Source organism: Mesoplodon densirostris, chromosome 3, assembly GCF_025265405.1.
Source record: "Mesoplodon densirostris isolate mMesDen1 chromosome 3, mMesDen1 primary haplotype, whole genome shotgun sequence".
Taxonomy (NCBI): domain Eukaryota; kingdom Metazoa; phylum Chordata; class Mammalia; order Artiodactyla; family Ziphiidae; genus Mesoplodon; species Mesoplodon densirostris.
Genome location: NC_082663.1, coordinates 153964740 through 153984091, shown reverse-complemented (window position 1 = coordinate 153984091; position 19352 = coordinate 153964740). Strand labels below are relative to the sequence as shown.

The 19352-nt window shown below is 56.0% G+C and overlaps 2 protein-coding genes across 5 annotated transcripts; both read right to left on the bottom strand.

Moving 5' to 3' along the window:
- Nucleotides 1–221: 221 nt before the first annotated feature.
- TSPAN17 (tetraspanin 17) lies at nt 222–11210 on the bottom strand. Of its 4 annotated transcripts, none has more exons than XM_060094855.1 (9): nt 11028–11210; nt 6812–6862; nt 6575–6721; nt 5617–5787; nt 3637–3762; nt 3028–3075; nt 2440–2556; nt 2290–2351; nt 222–1798 (listed from the first exon to the last, which is right to left on the bottom strand). In XM_060094855.1, the coding sequence occupies exons 1-9, from the start codon at nt 11112–11114 to the stop codon at nt 1762–1764; spliced, it is 846 nt and encodes a 281-aa protein (XP_059950838.1). In that variant the 5' UTR covers nt 11115–11210; the 3' UTR covers nt 222–1761. The 4 variants fall into 4 exon arrangements, with proteins under 4 accessions (XP_059950838.1, XP_059950840.1, XP_059950839.1 ...); XM_060094857.1 differs by lacking the exon at nt 11028–11210 and adding an exon at nt 8856–8931; XM_060094856.1 differs by lacking the exon at nt 6812–6862.
- A 2238-nt stretch (nt 11211–13448) lies between these two features.
- EIF4E1B (eukaryotic translation initiation factor 4E family member 1B) lies at nt 13449–19352 on the bottom strand. The gene is made up of 7 exons (XM_060094518.1): nt 19335–19352; nt 16109–16278; nt 15711–15806; nt 15033–15096; nt 14197–14310; nt 13925–14064; nt 13449–13563 (listed from the first exon to the last, which is right to left on the bottom strand). Exons 1-7 carry the CDS (start codon nt 19350–19352, stop codon nt 13449–13451), a joined length of 717 nt encoding a protein of 238 aa, XP_059950501.1.

Sequence of the window (19352 nt, the reverse complement as noted above, 5' to 3'; positions counted from 1 at the left end):
ACCCGAACGCGTCAGAAAGGCAGGATGGGTCTGGTGCAGAACTCCGGCGAGAAGGCTCAGATCTGGGTGCCTCCTCCAGCTGTGTGGTGGGCAACTCGCTCCCCTCTCTGAGCCCAGTTTCTTCATCAGGAAAAGAGTCTCCACCTCACAAGGGGGTTGTGAGGTTTGAGGGGGAAAATGAAAAGTAAAAGCTTGTGAAATTAAAAAATGCAAGACGTGCACAATATCGTGAGCTGCATTTATTGTAGTGCACTGGTACCTGTCAGGGACCCCAGGGCACTGTCCAGCCTGTGTCTGGGAGCTACAACGCTGGGTGCATACCCCACACCCTCCCCTCCTGGCAGCAGCTCCCAGCACCCCTGAATGGCACAGCAGTCAGGACCCCAATGGGTGATTATCCCAGAGGGAACTGTAGCGACACAGGGGCCAAAGCTGGCTCCCTCCTCTTTTGTTGGGCTTGCAGCATTTTTTTTTTCATTAGTTGTCAACACCTTAAAAATAGGGATATTTCACATAAAAGCCTGGATTTCTGGCTTCTCCAGATTTCTGACATTAGACCTGCATTCCCACTTTATAGCAATTAGCTACAACTAAATGACAGCCACCAACTTCAGATGGGGACCTGTGCTTTGCCAGTCCCCACCACTCTATTGTACCTCAAGGTCAGCTGCCATTATCAACTTGATGGTCCAAATATTTTTCGTCATAGAGCAATGTCTGTGTAGTCTTCAGGAACAGTAGGAAAGTCAGTTGCACTGCAAAGACCTCACAAGTCAAAGGCCTCCTTCATTCATTTATACAACCGTAAGAGCATCTGAGTAGGAGATCTGTGAACCAGCCCAAATCCCTCCTTTTATCCACAAAGGGCACCCTAGGGATGGGTACGGCATTCACTCCACACACACCCCTTCATGCAGCTAAGAGGCAGACTTCCCAAGTCTGAGCCGGTTGCTCCTTTCGAAGTTCTCAAATTCCTTGAACCCAAAGCACTGGTAAGCTGGGTGGACACACCAGGCACTTGGCTGTACCAGAGTGAGGTTGTGGATGAAGCAGCCAGACCCAGGCAAAGCTTGCTGGTGCGCCCTCTGGTGGCCATGAGGCAGCTCTGCAGGCCTCCATGAAGATTTTCGATTTGATTCCAAGTGAGCCCCTGCGTCAACCACCATGGGTCCCAAAGCAGGCTCCCCTCAACCCCATGTGTGCCAAGTTTTCAACTTCCAACTACTTCCTTCCCCAAACCTTCCTTATCTCCATTCCACCCCTCAGCCACTCTCCTGGGCACCCATCTCAGTCACCAGTGTGGCTGGACTCCTCCTAGGCTGTGTGGCCTCTTCAGGGCAGGGTCCAGCCTCCCCATTCTTCACATCCTGGTGCCTCGCCCCAGGCTTAGCCCACAGCAGCCTCGTGGTGTTTGCAGGGAAAAACCCTACAGCAGTGGGGAGGCCAACCCCCGCCTACGGGGTGAGCAGCACAGGCCAGGTGGGTCCCTCAGAGAACAGGAAGCACATGTCCCAGGAGACGATGTCCCAAGAGCTGCTGTGGCCAGATGGCCAATCCTCACAAGAAGCTGGGGATCTGGACTTTTACGTGAAATACACCAAGTTTTAAAGGTTGGCTCAAATGTATATACTACCCAGGCCAAGAAAACACATTGGTGGATGGCTCCAGGCCAGGGCCCAAGATGGAGAGCTCTGCTGAGAACCTGCAGCTGACAGAATCTTCAAGACGCCGGGCGGAAGCCAGTGGTTTTCAAGGTTTTGTTTATTTGAGTAGTCTGTAGCCATCATCATGTTTGATCCTGAGAGGCAAGCAAGGGAGAGAAAATTCTTGGACCCATTTTAGAGTCTGAGACATTGAGGCTGAAGTGGGCTCCTGGCAGGGTCAAGGTCACAGCTAGTGGAGAGAGCTCTGAGATGCATGAGGCTGTGTCCCACGCAACAGCAGGCCCCAAGCCCACCCCACCTGGGCTGCCCCCTCTTAGCTGTGCCCTTCCTAGGCCCCTGGAGAGCCAACCACCCAACAAGAGCTGAGATGGCGGCTCCCTGTGCACACCCACTGGCCACACCCACCCTCCGTGCACACAGCCACAGGACAGGCAGCCCGGGTAGAGCCATTCAGCTCTCTCCATGGGTGCACAGCCCAGAGGCACGCAAGCCCCATGTGGGGTTCAGGTCTAAGCAGAAACACCTCCTGCGGCCTTGCCCATCAGGGGCAGAGTTGCGGCGGGGGGGGGGGGGGGCGTCCCTGGGTCAGCCAGGCGAGTGGCCTTGGCCAGCGAGGCAGCCTCACCAGTTGGCCTTCACTGCCTTGATGTCACTCACGAGGTTCTGGGCCAGGCAGATACCGAAGATCTGTAAGACGGAGAGCAGGTGAGGGAGAGGCCACTGGCAGGGCAGGTTGTCCAGGGCAGAGTGAGGGCATGCAGGGCCACAGCGGTACCTGGAGGAGGGCGATGCCCACAAAGATCCCAGCCACGACGATCAGGTTGTCCTGCAGCCACTTTTCAAACTGGCCCACGCAGCCTTTGGTGTGGATGAAGCCCTGCTGCTCCAGCTCCTGCGGACAGATGGGCACCAGGCCCGGCTCAGCCCACCCACTAGCACTGCAGGCCCCATCTCAGTCCAGCTTGCTAAGCTCAGCCCCGCCCAGGACCTTACACCTTAGTGCCTGCCGCCTGGAGCTCCACCGCAGGGCCTTCTCCTCATCGGGGTCTCAGCACAGATGCCTTCTCCTCCGAGAGGCCTTCCCTGACTGCCCTGCCCCAATCCCATCACTTCTCTGATTTTATTTTCTTCCAAGTGCTTAGCTGAAATTGTCACACTACTGCTCATATTTCTTTATCCATGTCTGTTTTCTCCCTCTAGTGAAGTCCACTGCCTTGTGTTTGGCAGTACCAAGCCCCGCGTGCCTCCTAGGACTCAGCATCCCCTCCCCCAAATCCCTGAGGCCTTTTAGAGCCTATAGGGGACCCCCCCTTCCGATCCCAGTGCCCCAAGCTGCCCCCAGCCCTGTCCCCTTCCCTCTCACCAGTTTGAGCCGAACATCGTAGCCACACTGAGTGTTGAGGACATCTTCCTGAGAAGAAACAGGCCAGTGAGCAACTCAGTGGGGGCATCCATGGGGTCTCAGGGGAAGCAGATGGAACCATGGATTCTGCTGCGTCCACCGCTCCTTAAGCTAGGCTGGCTGGGACCCGTGCACCTCCTTCCCTGATGCCAGGGCACATGGCCACAACACCAGCTTGAACCGCTTCATTTTTAGGAACCCTGACTGCTCGAGTTTTATAAGAATGGGAAGAAACCTGGCCCTCGTTGCCCCTGTGCACTGTGACTGGAGGGATGTCACTGAGAGAAGCCTCTGCTCTAAAGATAAAGACGTAAAAGGGTCAGAACCCCCAACGCTGCCACCCCAGCACGGTGGCCCAAGAGGAGCAGTCCCTATCCAACAGGCCTCAGCACTGCCCATGGACACAAACTCCCCAGCCTGCAGGGCTACTCCCATGTAAGCTGACCTCCCCCGACATCCACATCCACAGCCCCCAGAGCAGGGCGGAGCCGAGCCAGCCCGGGGATGGGCTCTTCCCAGACTGGGCCTGCGAACTGCGAGGCCCACCCCTCCTCACCAGGCCCCACTCACCACAGGGTCCCTGACGCAGCAGGAGAAGGGCACCCCGCAGCGCTCCCGGCTCGGGTTCACGTCAGTGCAGTTGAAGTAGATATTGAGGTTCCAGTCGTTGGGCCCTCGGGCTCCGCAGCAAGACCACTAGGGGGTGGGAGAAGAACCCCAGGTGAGCCAGGCCCAGCCCAGGAGCCCCATCCTGTTTGGGGACAGGCCCAGGCTGCAGGAAGACAGGGCTGGGCTGGCCGGGAGGGGGCCTAGAGGCAGCCAGGCAGGCGGGTAGCTCCCCCACAGACAGGCCAGGCCTGGGCCCAGGGCCACCAGAGCAGCTTGAGGCTCCTGCGTGGGTTGGTGGGGGCTGGGGGGAGTAGGAAGGGTCTCCTGAGCTTGTCCTCCTGAGAGGCTGAGCAAAGGAAGGGAGGGGGCAGGGATGGTGGCCCAAGTACTGTGGCTTCCTCCAGGCCACCTTGAGGGGTTGGAGTTTCAACAAACCCTGTGGGGAAAGGCACCACTGAACCCCACATCTGTGACCCGTCTCCCCACACTTGCCCCAGCGATTTTTACAGAAGACCTTCTCTCCTCCTCTCTGCTGGGACAGGAGGGCAATCCTGCCACCCTCACAATGATCCCGTTCCACTTCACAGATGCTGCTGTGCACCTGTATCACCATTACCCCTACCCAGCACATCGTGGGGCTGCAATGAAGCAGGGAGCTCATGATCTAGTGGGGACAGGAGCACACAGCCTTAACTCACTGACATGGCACAGGCTGCTAAAAAGCTGGTCCTCAAGGGACCAGCTCAGCGGCAGACACAGGTACGCCCCGTGGGCTGGGCCAGGGGAGTGAGGCACGGCCATGCGGCTCTGCCTGCACGGGTCCCAGCACACGGCCCGGCCTCTGCCTGCCTCCTCTCACTCTGTCAGCACCCGCTGCTCCTGCTGGAGAGCACGTGCCCCTCTCCATCTCCCTGCTCCTTCTCCTCCCCCAAGGCTGCCCCCGAGAGGCCTTCGCCTTCTTCAAGCTTCCCCATCTCAGCCCTTACCACAATTTATACTTCTACACACACACACACACACACACACACACACACACACACACAGTTTGTTTTGCTCTTTTATCATCTGTCTCTTCCCCCAGACTACCATCCCCACAAACACAGGTCCCAGCTTTTTTCACCTCTGAATCCCCAGCCCCCAGCCCAGAGCCTGGCACACAATAGGTCCATAACAATTCTGTGTTGAATGAACAAATAAATCACATCCTAACCACTTGCCTCTCTGTTTACTTCTGCCCTGGGTTGAGAGCTCCTCAAAGCAGGCACCGGCTCTGGTTCACCTCTGGATCCCAGAGCAGTTCTTGGGGTGGATGGCACCAAAGGAGTATGACTCTGAGTGTGTGTGACTACGCGTGTGAGTGGGTGAGAACATGCAGGCGGGAGGTGTCTAGGATTTTGTGAACTGTTCACTGCCTGCTTCTTCACAGGGGTTAGGTTTGCAAGCTTGAGGGCAGAGCTTCTGGGGGGCGGGTCTCAAACTCAAATATGTTCAGAGGCCAAACAAATAATATAAATGAGGGAAGAGGGCCAACAGATATAATAAAATAGAGCGGTGGGGACAGGGCAAACAGTCCCTCTACCAGCAAAGGGGGCAGTGGCAATGTAGCGCCAGCCCATACTGTGGGCCCAGTTTAGTAGAAGAAGAAATCTATATTTTTATGCCACGTTTCCTCCTTTAAGTGTTCTGTAAGCCTGGCCTAGGAGCTGCCAGTTTGGATCCTCTGGGCTCTGTTCCCCAATGCTGTGCCCATGCAGGGCTAGGCACATGGAGATCACGAGGGGCTGGCTTCCTCTCAGACAGGGGCCCTCCTGGCTCGCTTCCTTGGGGCCTGCCTGGCCTGGTGGGTGAGGGAACGGACCCAGCACACAGGGAACTTGCTCCCTCATTCATCTGCCCGGCAGGTGCCTCCTGCATGTGGTCAGAGCTGGATGCTGGACTTACGTATTCCTGAGCAAAGTCAATGAGGTTCTGGAGGTCAATGTCGTCCCGATAGGCCTTGACATTGTTGTTGATGAAGAGGTTGAGCTGGTCTCGAATCCAGTCCTTGAAGACGAAGGCCAGGATCCCTGTTGCCAACTCCAGGAAGAAGATGAGGCCAAGGAACACGGAGAACTGGGGTTGGGGGCACACAGACAGTGGGGGTCAGAGATACAGGGTCTGGGTTTGCCACAGGGTGGGGATCCAACCTCCTGCACCCCGACCCAAGACAGCCCAGAGTCACCACCTTCTATCATGTTAGTATTGTTTTATGATGAAAAAAGATAGTGCGGTTCTTAACTACCCTGTTGTCTTTGAGAAACCACTCTCCACCCACACAGTTTCTGTGGCCCCGAAGGAGCCACCTCCACTTTCCCCATTCCCACTCCCACATAGAGGACTGGGCATGCGTCAAGAGCCCACCAATCAGAGCACTACCTCCCCTGGGACCACAGGGATTGGTCCAGAGGCGGCCAATCAGGACTAAGGATATGCAATTGAAGTACTTGGGGCAGAATGGTTGGGAAGGGAGAGCCTCACTCAGCCTCCAGCAGGAGTTCCTGGGAGGGCAGCTTGAAGCCAGTACCCACCCATTCCTGGACATCTTTCCACCCCCAGGGGATTGGAGCCAACCCAGAGGGACAGAGCTGAGAAACAGAGCGACTAGGACAAGTGACACTGTGATGGCTCCTGGATCCAAATGCGCTGGCAGCTAACACACCCCTGGGCTTTCTTAGTGGCCCTTTTAGCTTAGGCCACTAGGTTTCGGTCCCTTACAACAGAAAGGATACTATAAATGTGGAGAATACAAATCTAGTGATCACTGTTACAATAACATAATAATAAAACTACCATTATTAAGCATGAACTATGCAAGAAGCGGGTGGGAGGAGGTTAGGGTCCCCAGTGGGAGGGCACTCACAAACTTGAGCAGGAAGGTGTTCTCCCGGAGGGCCCCGATGCAGCCGGCAAAGCCCAGCACCGACATGACGCCTCCTACCACTACAAACAGCCACACGGGGTCAAGTCCTCCCAGATCTGTCAGCGCCGAGATGTTGGAGAGAACACCCTGTGAAGGACGAGCGGAGGCAAATGGCGGGGGCTGGCCTTCCCACCATCTTGACCCAAAGCAGCCCCACACCCTACCCCACCGCCTTACCTTCTCACCCCAGGCCCAGAGACCAATGGCCAGGAACAGGGCTCCCAGCACCTGCAGGAGCAGCAGCAAAGAGCTGAGGGCTGAGGCACCAGCATCCTTTCCCACCCCCAGCAGAGCCCCCTCCCCGCTACTGCTCAGGGTCTTCAGGAAGCCAGGGGGAAAGAGAGAAAGAGGGGAAAGGGCTGTAAATGGGGTCCAGTGTCCTTTTTTTTTTTTAACATCTTTATTGGAGTATAATTGCTTTACAGTGGTGTGTTAGTTTCTGCTTTATAACAAAGTGAATCAGTTATACATATACATATGTCCCCATATCTCTTCCCTCTTGCATCTCCCGCCCTCCCACCCTCCCTATCCCACCCCTCTAGGTGGTCACAAAGCACCGAGCTGATCTCCCTGTGCTATGCGGCTGCTTCCCACTAGCTATCTATTTTACATGTGGTAATGTATATATGTCCATGCCACTCTCACTTTGTCCCAGCTTACCCTTCCCCCTCCCCATATCCTCAAGTCCATTCTCTAGTAGGTCTGCATCTTTATTCCCATCTTGACCCTAGGTTCTTCTGATCATTTTTTTTTCTTCCTTTTTTTTTTTTTTAGATTCCATATATATGTGTTAGCATGCAGTATTTGTTTTTCTCTTTCTGACTTACTTCACTCTGTGTGACAGTCTCTAGGTCCATCCACCTCACTACAAATAACTCACTTTTGTTCCTTTTTATGGCTGAGTAATATTCCATTGTATATATGTGCCATATCTTCTTTATCCATTCATCTGTTGATGGACACTTAGGTTGCTTCCATGTCCTGACTATTGCAAATAGAGCTGCAGTGAACATTGTGGTACATGACTCTTTTTGAATTATGGTTCTCTCAGGGTATATGCCCAGTAGTGGGATTGCTGGGTCATATGGTTGTTCTATTTGTAGTTTTTCAAGGAACCTCCATACTGTTCTCCATAGTGGCTGTGTCAATTTACATTCAGGGTCCTTTCAATCTTCCCAAGAATGCATCTCAGTGTTTCTTCCCACAGGACACAGCTTGGAAGACTGAACCGTCCCCAGCCCTAAGACGGACAAAGGCAGGCCCCTTCTTGGAGCTCAGACTTGGAGCAGAGGACGGCCAAGACAGTCCCACCGAGCTGCAGCAGCTGTTTCCTGAGCCTCTGTTCTCACCCCAGGCCTATGTTAGGGTTCCAGGCTCCTGGCATCCTCTCTGCCCCTCCCAAGTCTGGTCCTCCTGCTGCCCTGCAACTCTGTGACTGTCACCTCACGCCCGTCCCACCCTTTCAAGCTCTATCTGGCAGAGTACATGTTTGTAGTTCACAGCCAAAGACCCCTAAATGACAGGGAATCCCAATTCAGCCCCAGATCAGCAGAGGGGCACCAGCCTAGGCCTTCTAAACACCACCCACGATCCCACCTCATTTCTGTACTGGGAAGAACCCTGGGTATCGAGGGCAGCTGCCTGAACCTGGGCAGGACATCTCGTCTCAGAGGGAGAGTGTCCCTCTGGCCCAAGCCCAAGGCCGTGACCCCACCTCTTCAGACCTCCCTCTCCCACCTACAGCCTCCTTCCCCTCAGCACAGAGCCTCAGTCAGCTCCACACCTGACCTGCCACCTTTAGCACCTTCCCCTCTCCAACCCCAGGCTCCTCCCACTGCTGTACTCTTTTTCTAGAAATATTTTTCCTTCCCTCCCCCACACTGGATCTGGGATGTGAAACCAAACATCACTTCTCCTGCCTCATCCCACTTGACCCGCCCATGGCCTTTAGGCGAATGATCACTACTTTCTCTTTCCCAAACCTCTCCGTGGTTAACGCAATGGCAATGCCGTTCCTCCTCCTGCCCTTTCTCAGCCTCCCTCCCACAATGCTCGGCTTCACCTGCGCCATGCACATGGCTACCCGCCTCCCCCACCAGGTTCCAACCTCAGCCTTCTACCCTTCTTCTTCTCACACTCATCTTTCACCCCATCAGGACACTGGCAACTCCTGATCTCCACCCAAACCTCTCCCCGGCTCTAGAGCCCTTAGTCCACCTGCCTGCTGCAAACGCCTCCATGTCCCAGGATCCATTCCATGCACCAGAAATACATCAGGGAATAGGACACATGAGCTCTCAGCCCTCAGGGAGTTTACACTCCAGTGGGGGAAATCCACAGTGAGCAAACAAGGTAATTTCAGATACCAACAGAGCCTTTAAAGAAAATCAAACAGGGTGATGAAATGGGGAGTTACTAGGGTAGTGGGGGCATGTTTCAGTTAGGGAGCATGGTGACATTTTAGCTGAGGTTTGAATGATGAAAAGGTGCATTGAAGAGAAGAGAATTCCAGGCGGAAGTACTGGCAAAGGCCCAGAGGTAAGATCATGTTTGGCGGTGCAAGGGACAAACTGAAGGCAGCAAGGCCAGACACCACAGGGTGCTGTGGGCCACGGGGAGGAGTCTGGACTGTATTCTAGTGAGAAAAAACTGGAAGGTTCTGAGCAGGTTAACATAAGGGTCTGTTTTCCATTAAAATAAAAAAATCTCTGGGCCTGTTTCACAGGTACCTCCTTCAGGCCACCTTGACCCAAAACCAAACCCCCAAGTGGCCCAGTCCTGTCAGTTCAGCCTCATAACTTCCCCTGGAGCCTTCCTCACCTTTCCCACCTGCCACCACCCCAACTTTGCCCCAGCCCTCCTCCCTGGTCTCCCTACCTCCAAACCCTGCCCCTCACTCACCCTCCCCGTGTCAGCCAGGCAGATCTGCCTCCAAAACAGAAGCTAGAACATACCCATCACCCAGCACTGAAGCCTTCAGTGCTACCCTCTGCCCTCAACATAAAACTCAAACTCTGTGCCCCGGCCCTGGGGCCTTTCACACTCGGGCTCCCCACCCTGGGGGACCCTGGAACAAGCCTGGGTCTCTCATGCCTCTCGCCCCTTGACATCTGGGGGCTTCCTCTGCTTAATGCTCTTCCTCACCTCCATCTACTGGCCACTGAGCTGTCACCTTGGCTCTGCACTTACTGGCTGTGTGACTCTGGGTTAAAAGATTTAACCTCTCTGTGCCTGTTCCTTCACCTGTAAAATGTAGGTAATAAAGTAGCTGCAAGAATACAGTAAGTTATAATTCATTTAATCTGCGTAACAGTCCTGAGGGGTAGGCTTCATTATCACCTGCTCGCTGCCAGGGAAGCTGAGGCCCGGAGAGAAGTGACTTGCCCACTGTCTCGCAGCTAGGCCTGCTTCACCCAGACTTTCCTGACTAGTGCTCTCTGCACATGGCTCACACCCTCGAGGCTGGGTACTGCTGGGGCCAAAGGACACCCACATTGCATGAGCAGCATGTGGATAGAGGGCAGTGCCACTGAGTCCTGCTAAACAAAACTGAATGGGCCTGGCATTCTGACCCAAGACATCAGAAGCAGAGACTGCAGAGGCAGCAAGTAGCCTTGGAGATATGGGATGGGGAGGGAGAAGGGAAAGATGACTTGGCAGGGCCCAAGGCTACAGATGCCACCCTGGGAGGGGCACCAGAAGCTCCCTTCTCCAGGCAGGGGCAGCCCCGCCCTGGAGCCTCGGTTTGGTCAGATGTGGATGTTGAATTCTGTTCCCCAGGGCCAGCTCTCCTGGCCTCTCATCAGGAAATATCCCCTGTCCCCGGCCTAGAACTAGGGCGATTGGCCCTCCCTGCCCGCAAGCCTCTTTGGGGTGGGGGTGGGGCTTCGACCTTTGACCTCCCCCTCCCCCTTTGTAGGAGCTTAAGGCAAGGCAGCAGGCCCAGGCACTGGACAGGTAAAGGGTTAGGAGACTGGATCCCGTCCTTCGAGGAGGCTCTCCTCACTACGGGTAAAACCAGGGGTGGGGCTCCGCGTATCCCCGACACCCTCGGGTAGCAAGGGGGCTGGGAGGGAGAGGGGGCGCCCGCACTAAGCGTGCCCGTGGGGTCTTCACGGAAGCACCTCCCATTTCTCCGCCGGGCCTCGGGAAGACCCCGGAAGACTACCCCCCCACACACTACCGCAGTGGCTGGGACCCGTCCCCTGCAATCCGGGCCTCTTCGTAGTTCCCTCGGGTAGTCCTGGGGGTGGGCGTGGAGGTGTGAATGGGAGGAAGCAGTGGGGGGACGGTCCCAAGCCCTTGTGGCAGAGAGTGTCTCCCCCTAGTAGGGGACTGAGCCTCCTTCTCCCGCCATCCCCAGCACAGGGCCCAGAACCCACCCCGCTCTCACCCAGAAGACGATGTTGAAGCCAAACAGGAAGTATTTCCCGCAGCAGCCGACCTCGGGTTCCTGGAAGTGCTGGTGCTTGCCGGGCATGGTGAGCGGCCGCCCACCGGCCCGGGAACCGGAGCCGGGGGCTGGGCCCAGCCCTCCGCGGGCCGCCCGGGGCTGGAGCCGCCCGGGGCCTAGCCCGGCGGCTGCGGCTTCATGGCCGCGGCCACCCAGAGCGCCCGCCGGGCCCCGCCCGCCCCCCAGGGTCCGCCCCGCAGGGACCGCCCCCGTTTCCCGGACCGCCCCCTGCTTGGTCCCCCTCAGAGCCCCACCTCTAGGCCTGACTCCGCCCCCTCCATAGGCTCCTCCCCCAGCCTTACTCACTCCCCTTTGGAGCCCAGTCTCTGGGCTTGGCTCCGCCCCCTCCCGACTGTCCCCTCCGGACCCCACCCCCATACAGGCCCCACCCCAAGCCCCTCTCCACAGCCCGACTCAGCCCTCTCGGAGGCCAGCCTCTAGGCCAGACTCCTGCCTATGCTCTGGCCGCTGCAGCGTCCTTCAGACCAACCTGAGATGCTGCGGGCGCCGCAAGTCGCAGACACGAAAGACCCCTAGTTCCCCCCACACAGCAAAGCTCAGGACCAGCGCCACCCCAATCCCCGGCCTTGCCGTCTATTCCCATCCCTAGAGAGGAGTAACTACTGAGCTGGTGAGCGAGAGGAGGATGGTTATACGGATGGTGTTTTTAGCACACGTGCAAGACGTTTTATTACAGTGGAGTCCAATCAGAAGCGCTTTTGGGGTGCTGGGATGAATTGGGAGATTGGGATAGACATATATACACTTGATACTATGTATAAAATAGATAACTAATGAGAACCTACTGTATAGCTCAGGGAACTCTACTCAGTGCTCTGTGGTGACCTAAATGGGAAGGAAATCCAAAAAAGAGGGATATTTGTATACGTATAGCTGATTCACTTTGCTGTACAGTAGAAACTAACACAACATTGTAAAGCAACTATACTCCAATAAAAATAAATTTTTTAAAAAAGCGCTTCTCACTGGACGGAAATTCTTTTTTTAAAAATTTATTTATTTTATGGCTGCGTTGGGTCTTCGTTGCTGCGCGCGGGCCTTCTCTAGTTGCCGTGTGTGGGCTTCTCATCGGGCTGGCTTTTCTTGTTGTGGAGCGGGCTTCAGTAGTTGTGGCTCACCGGCTCTAGAGTGCAGGCTCAGTAGTTGTGGCTCGCGGGCTTAGCTGCTCTGCGGCATGTGGGATCTTCCCAGACCAGGGCTCGAACCCATGTCCCCTGCATTGGCAGGAGGATTCTTAACCACTGCACCACCAGGGAAGCCCTGGAAATTCAGTTCTACCTTTACTGGTTCAAACTCAGACCGGATGACACCTGGGTCTTGTGAAGGCCACTCCTGCTGCTCCGTGCCCCTTCAGTTTTGCCAGGGGCATATACTGCATCCCCTGGCTCAAGCCCCTTTGGCGGTTAAAGTCCCCCGCCCACCGTCTAACCCCTCTCCCCCCTACCAGCTTCCACCCTGATCAGGCTCCTTGGTACCTGGGGGGCCTCACATGAGCCCTCTCAAGGTAGGACTAGAGCAGATCAAGGTTTGGGGGGCCTGAATTTTACTCAATTTTAGAGTCCTCTTTAAAAACAATTCTGGTTTTGTTTAAAAGTATTTATTTAGATAGGAAACGGAAAGGGGCTTAAGCTTCATCACCTTCCAGTTAATCATCGTCTATCAGAACCATAGTAAGGCCTGACCACTTCTCCTGGACCAGGGCCTCATCAGTCGCCCCCCCCCCGCCCCCACCCCTGCCACTCTAGGGACCCACGCACAGCTGGCTGAGGGGAGGTGTGGGATACAGGGTAGGCTCCAAGGCTACAAATCTGATGAGAGGCAATCCATAAAAGTTTTTAAAGCAGAGTGATCGTGCGAGAGAGCCCCCCACTCCTGTCCCTGAGCTCCAGCCCTGGGTCAGCGGCCTTGAGCCCCCTTCCCCAAAATGGAAGAGTCTGGCCCTCAGGCCACCTAGCCTCTTTCCCCGAGGTGGGGAGCACGGAGTAAGTCCTGGATCCTAGGATTCTCTCCTGTTATCTTTCCATCTGCAGTCGAGCCCTCCACCCACCAATAACTCACCTCACCCCACTCTACCCAAGCCAACCCCCAGGGTGAAACAAGCCCAGGGTTTCCTCCACCTTTCCATTGCCCTGGTCCCTCACATTGGGTCCCCCATCAGAACTGCCCCTAGGCCTGGGCCCCAATTCACATTAAAGAGTGTTCGTATTCGCTCCAGAATAGGTGAGAACCATGCCATCTGCCCCCAGCCCAGCCCCTTTTACACACACACACACACACACACACACACAGAGCAGTGAGAGGCTCAGGGGCAGCCAAATGGGCAGTGGCGCCAGGGTCCCCTCACACCACAAATTTGTTCTTGGCTAGGGAGTTGCTCTTGGCGGCCGTGTCAGCGTGGGCCTGGTACCCAATGATGGTCTTTGTGGAGAGTCCCAGGCGCTCTTTGTAGACACGCCTGGGAGGTAAGTGGGAGAGGAAAGGAGACAGGCAGTCAGCAGCGGGTCCTGGAGATAACGTGGGACCCTGGGTCCTTTGCTCAGAGCTCCTACCCTGGTTCCAACCACAGTAACTCCTGTTGTATTTGTCTTACCCCTGTGGAAACCCAAAATGTGCCTAGTGCAAAGGAAAAGAGGTCTGTTAAGAAACAGTTTGAAATTGAGATGCCACACCCTTTACACAAGTGGGGAAGAAAGAAGGGAGAGACAGCATGCGGAGTTCCGGAGGTCTCCCTTGCAGGCCAAACCACGCCCCTTCCACCTTCCCCTTCTCTCCTAGAAGAGACCCAGCCCCCACCCTGCGCCAGAGATACCCCTCACCCAATGCGCAGCACGCCCTCCTGGTTCTCTGTCTCCCTCGTCCACACGGCAATCTTGTCCCCCTTGGTGCGGATGTTGATGACGGCCCCACACACCTCCCGGCTGTGCTCCTCAAAGCTCTCCCCGATCAGACACAGCAGCTGGAGCCAAAAACGGAGGAGGATGAGCCTTCCTGGCGGGCACAGAGTCTGCCCCCACCACCCTGAGACCACCGCCACACACCAGCCCAGCCCCTTCCCTTGGGAAGCCTCCCCGCCCAGCCCCCCACTCACCGTCTCCAGCCATAGGTGGTCCAGCTCACTGTGGCGCTGCTGCTTGGCGAGGCTGACCAGCCAGCGGCCACCCCGCCTATTCCTGCTGTCTTCCCACATGGGCTCAATGCCATCCTGGGAGGCAGGCTGGCAGATCAACCACCTCCCTTTGTTCAGAGGAAAGTGAGGGCCTGGCCACCTCCCCAGGTCCTGCTCTAGCCCCTCAGTAGGCCTCCACAGGCCAGGACCTCTCTGCCTTCATCCCTCCTGTACAAGCAGGTTCTACCAGCCATTCAGCCCCCCAGAGCCTCCTGTGAGTTCCCACGGGCCCCTAAGCCTCAACATCTGTCACCTCACATAGCCTTGCGTGGGTGTGTGTTTATCTCCTCTACTGAACCAAGTTCCTTGATATGAGAGTTCAAATGGAGGTGATTAAGAAAGCATCTGGGGCAACCCCAGTGTGGCCAAAGGCAGACGTCCCAGGCTCAGTTGGACACAAGTCACCTAGGGAAATCTTTAAATGCTGATGTCAGGGCCCCACTGCACAGCACCTCCAGGGACAGGCCTGGACATTGATGAGTGTCCTGGGGCAATTCTGATGCACGTCCCTAGTTAAGGAGCCAGGCCAGAAACCTAGACTCCTTCCTTGTTCCCCCTCCCGTGTCCTTCAAGGTACAGCTCAAGTCTGACACTGTCCATGCTTCTGCAGAGCGGTCCTCCCATCTAAAATTATACTTGGCTCTGAGGGAGGCTGTCCTCGGCACCCCACCCCTAAACCCCCTGTGAGGGAGGAAGCTGGGAAGAATCAGCCCCCCTGTGCCCCGGGGAGGGGGTGGTGGCGGGGAAGCAGGGCTTACCTTGAACAGGGCGTAGTCACATCCGGAAGAGAGCTTACTGGCCAGCTGGATGTTACTGTACGTCCTGGAGAGAGGCCCCCACCCCACGCTGAAAGTCCAGGCTTTTTAGAGCCTGGTTCCAACTGGCCTCAGACCCCCTCAATCTCTTATCAGACCCCACTGCTTTCCACCCGCCTTCCAGCCTCCACACTTTTGCTCATACTGGCGCCCCCTGCCAGGAATTCCATCCCCACTTGCCCAGACCTTCAAATCCCACCTTCTCACCCACCCCTAGGGTTTGTGAAGCACCTTTCAGATCCCCTCACTGGATCACCACAGACACTGAGACAGCCTAAAACTCACTTTGTGGCTGAGACAAGCTCACAGAGGGGAAGGAACTTGCCCAGGGTCACAAAGCATGGAGCAGCAGAGTCAGGGTCAACTCCTTGTTTCTCCCACTTCCCAGGCTCTCTCCCTGGGTCCCAGGGAGGCTTCAGGGGGGGATGTGCCCCAGCCCAATACCCCCGCCACCTCCCTGCAGAACCCACCAAGCCCCAGTCCTCAGCAGATGCTGCAAGGCCCCAGGGAAGACTGGGAAAGCTGTGTAGGAAGCAGCTCCCTAGAGGGGTGGGGTCTGGGAAGGATCCCCAGCTCAGAACACCCTGGCCCCAGCCTCCTCCATGAGGGACAGACACTCACGCCCAGAAGTCCTCCACGGTGTCAAACTTGGTGACCAGATGCAGGTTGTCCTGCCAGGCCCTGCTGCGGTCATTCTTGAAGAACCACAGAGCCCACCTAGAGGAGGGCGGGCCAGGAGGAAGCAGAGTGCACCCACCTGCCCGCCCTTAGCAGCAGCTAGGTTGGCAGGGAAGCCCTGTTCCTCCAAGGGCAAACAGGGAGATAGGATTTGGGGCCCAGGCCGCCCAAGGTGACTGGAGCCAGTTGTCCTGAAGGGCCAGGGGATGAGTGAGGGCCTTTAACCCAGAATCTCAGCTGGGTTAAGGCTGGAAGGGCCACCAGAGCCCAAGTCTTAGGCCAGCTCTGGCCTTTCCCAGATGAGGAAGTGAGTCCAAGGCCAAGAGTAGGGCCTGCCCTACCTGTTCAGCAGCGGGTGCAGCTCCAGCTTGCTCTCCACGGGGCCCTCGGCCCGGGCCTTCCTCAGAGCCTCCTCTCCCACCCACACCTCCAATGCTGCCTCCTCTTCCTCTTTCTGTTTCTCCTCCTTCTCTTTCTTCCACTTTTGGATTCCACCCTCAGCCTCTTTGGCCTGACCAAAGAAAGAAGTCAAGGTGCGCGGTGAGCCCCGGCCTTCGCTGCCCAAGGGGGCGGGCGCGTGGACTTACAGAGCGCGCAGTAGCCATGCTACAGCCTGGACTCCACGGGCACCCAGCATCCGAGGGGGCCCCCAGCTGCTGGCCTTTAACCCACCATCGCCCCGCCCCGCTCACCCAGGACAGGGGACTGGGAGGAGCCAGCTTCAGAGGGGGAAGGGCTTACACTATTACTTCTATCAGCAAGCATTTAGTGAGCACCTGCATGCAGCCCGGGGGGCTGGGAACACAGCTGTGACCAGGCAGACCTAGCCTCCGCCCACAGGGCGCTGGCCATTTGGGGGCTGAGACACGATGGTAAGGGTCAGTATTAGGGGTCTGCCCTTAGTGAAACCGCATCCCGCCAAGGGTGGACGCTGAATTTAAAGTGGACCGTCTCGGACATGGCAGAAGCTGCGACTCTGACATGGGGGAGGGGGGCAGGGCGGGGCCAGGTCAGAGACCTTATACACACACTGTGGTGTCTCCTTTTTGGCTCTGCTGTTATTCACGCCCTCGATTTCACCATCAATGTCATCTGACACAGGCATTTATCTGGTCTCTGGAAGCACCTAAGGGTTTTCTTTCTAATGTGATTATTTAGAAACAAGGAGGATATTAAAAATCCACATTTTTGGTTGCTCTTGAAATTTTAGAGAGTTCTGGCAACACTGGGGCCTCCTCCTCCCAATCTGCTACAGCTGACGCTGCCTTTGGGAAGAGCAAATGAGGTTCCACACAGGCCCACCGGCCCACTGCACTCCTGCTTCCTACCGCCTGGGCCATCTGAGTGTTCTCCACCTGGGCATGGATGGCGAGGGCCAGTGCACCTGTCATACAGCCTGGGTTCAAGTCCTCTGTGCCCTGACCTCAACCAAGTACCTGAACCTCACTGAGTCTCAGTTTCCCTGTCTATAAAATGGGAATGTTAATGATACACAGTGCAGAAGCTTAGGTATTAAATGATATAAAACACGTAAAGCCCACAGAACAAGGCCTGGCTCAGTGGTCAATAGCAGTCAGCTGAGGGCTACCCCAGGGTGGAGGAGGGCCTGGGGAGGTGAGGGAGGGAGGGAAAGCTCTGGCTGGGGAGACCCTTTCCCTGCCTTCTGAACAGCAGCCTTTTCTGCAGGGGCTGAACCCTCCCCAAGCTTCTTAAGGTTTCTCACCCTCCCCTTGTCCACTTTGAGGGTCCCAGCTCTGTAAGGGACGAGTCCCTTCCCCTCCCCCACAGCCAGAGGAGCCCATGACCACCTGGAGGCCAATAGTTAATTCTGTTCAACCCGCCTCCCTAAGCTCCAGGGCGTGCCAGGCCTAGGCCTGGGAGGCAGTGAGGAGCAGAAGATGAGTGTCCCCTGTGCTCTGGTCTCTCAGGGGAGCCAGGCATCAGGTAATCTCACAAAGACCTGTGTCAGCATAACTGCAGACCTCTGAAGGAGAGGAATTCACAGATGGGAGAGACAAAATCCATGACCTGCGCTGAGGGCTTCAGAGCAGCACTTCTCAAGAGCGTGGATCAGAATCACCTGCAGGCCTTGTTAAACACGGACCACTGGGCCCTGCCTCCCAATTTCTGATGCCTTAGCACAGGGCTTGGGCCTGAGAATTGGCATTTCTAACAAGTTCCCTGATGATGCTGGTCAGAGACCCCATTTCAAGAACCACCGACTCAGAGGCAGTTCACAGAAGAGGTGACGTTTGAGCAAGCATTAACTAGGTAGGCGGAGGAGGGCATCTCGGGGAATGGAAGCAGCACATGCAGAGGCTCTGGGGCAAAGGGCCCGTGAGGTACTGGAGGAAGAGGAGAAAGACCACCACTGTGGCTGATGCCTAAAGGGAGCAAGGATGGTGAGTTTTGATCTTAGGAGAGTGGAGAGCCATTGGGTGCTTCAGAGGGGCTGGGGAAGTAATCAAATGGGCTTTCTAGCATGTTCTCTGTCTGCTATGTAGGAAACAGACCCTGTGCAATTAAGAGTGAGTGGGAGGAGATCTACTTGGATGCTGACGTAGCTGTCCAGGTCACAAATGGGGTGGCAGGGAAGATGAAGAGAACATGTGTTTAGAAGGAAGACTCAGTAGTGCTTGATGGTGGATAGGCTCTGGAGAGGTGGGCATGAAGTCCCAGCTACCTGTTGCTGCATGACAAACCACCCCAAACAGAGTGGCCTAAAACTACAATAATCATTTATTTTGCTCACAGATCTGCAATTTGGGTAGCACTCGATAGGGATGGCCCATCACTACTCCAAAGCCCTATTGATTGGAGTGGCTTACAGGCTGGGGCTGGGGCTATCTGCTCACTCACAGTGGGGCGGTCTTTGCTGGCTGACAGATGGAACCTCAACTTGGATGTCAGCTGGGACAGTTCTATGTAGCCTCTCCATGTGACCACTTGGCTTCCTCACAGCATGGTGGCGGGGTTCTCATAACCAATGTCCCAAGAGATGAGAGGCAGAAGCTGCCAGTTTCTTAAGGCCTCAGCCTGAAACCTGGCACAGCTTTATGTCCAGTGTACTCTTTTTGAGTCCCAGGACCCACATTCAACAACAGGGACATAATCCCACCTCTCAATGGGAGGAATGTTGAAGAATTTTGGACAGAAGAAGCATTGGAGGTGGGCCAGGCTTGGGGAGAGATCACGAATCCAGATTTGATGGAGAAAAAGGGAGAAAGGACCCTCTCCAAGTGCCGGACATGGTTTTAGCTGCCTTAGAGTCTTGGCCCAGAGCCTGGCATGGGATGATCCTAGCAGCCACAGCACCCCTTCCCACCATCTTCCACGTCTTTCAGCGTGGGGCAGCCCCTGGAGTCTGGGGTTGGGTGACTATGAAGAGACCCCAGGAGGAAACCCCCTGGGCCCTATGGGGTTCTGGTCCCTACCCCAGGCCCTCCCAAGTCTGTCTGTGGAGGACATTTTCACAGTGGGGTTGAACAAGCAGGGGCTCTTGAATCCCAATCCTGCCATTCTGTTCCTAAAATATCTCGAATCTGCCCATTACTCTCCCTCCCTCACCTCAGCAAACATCGCCAT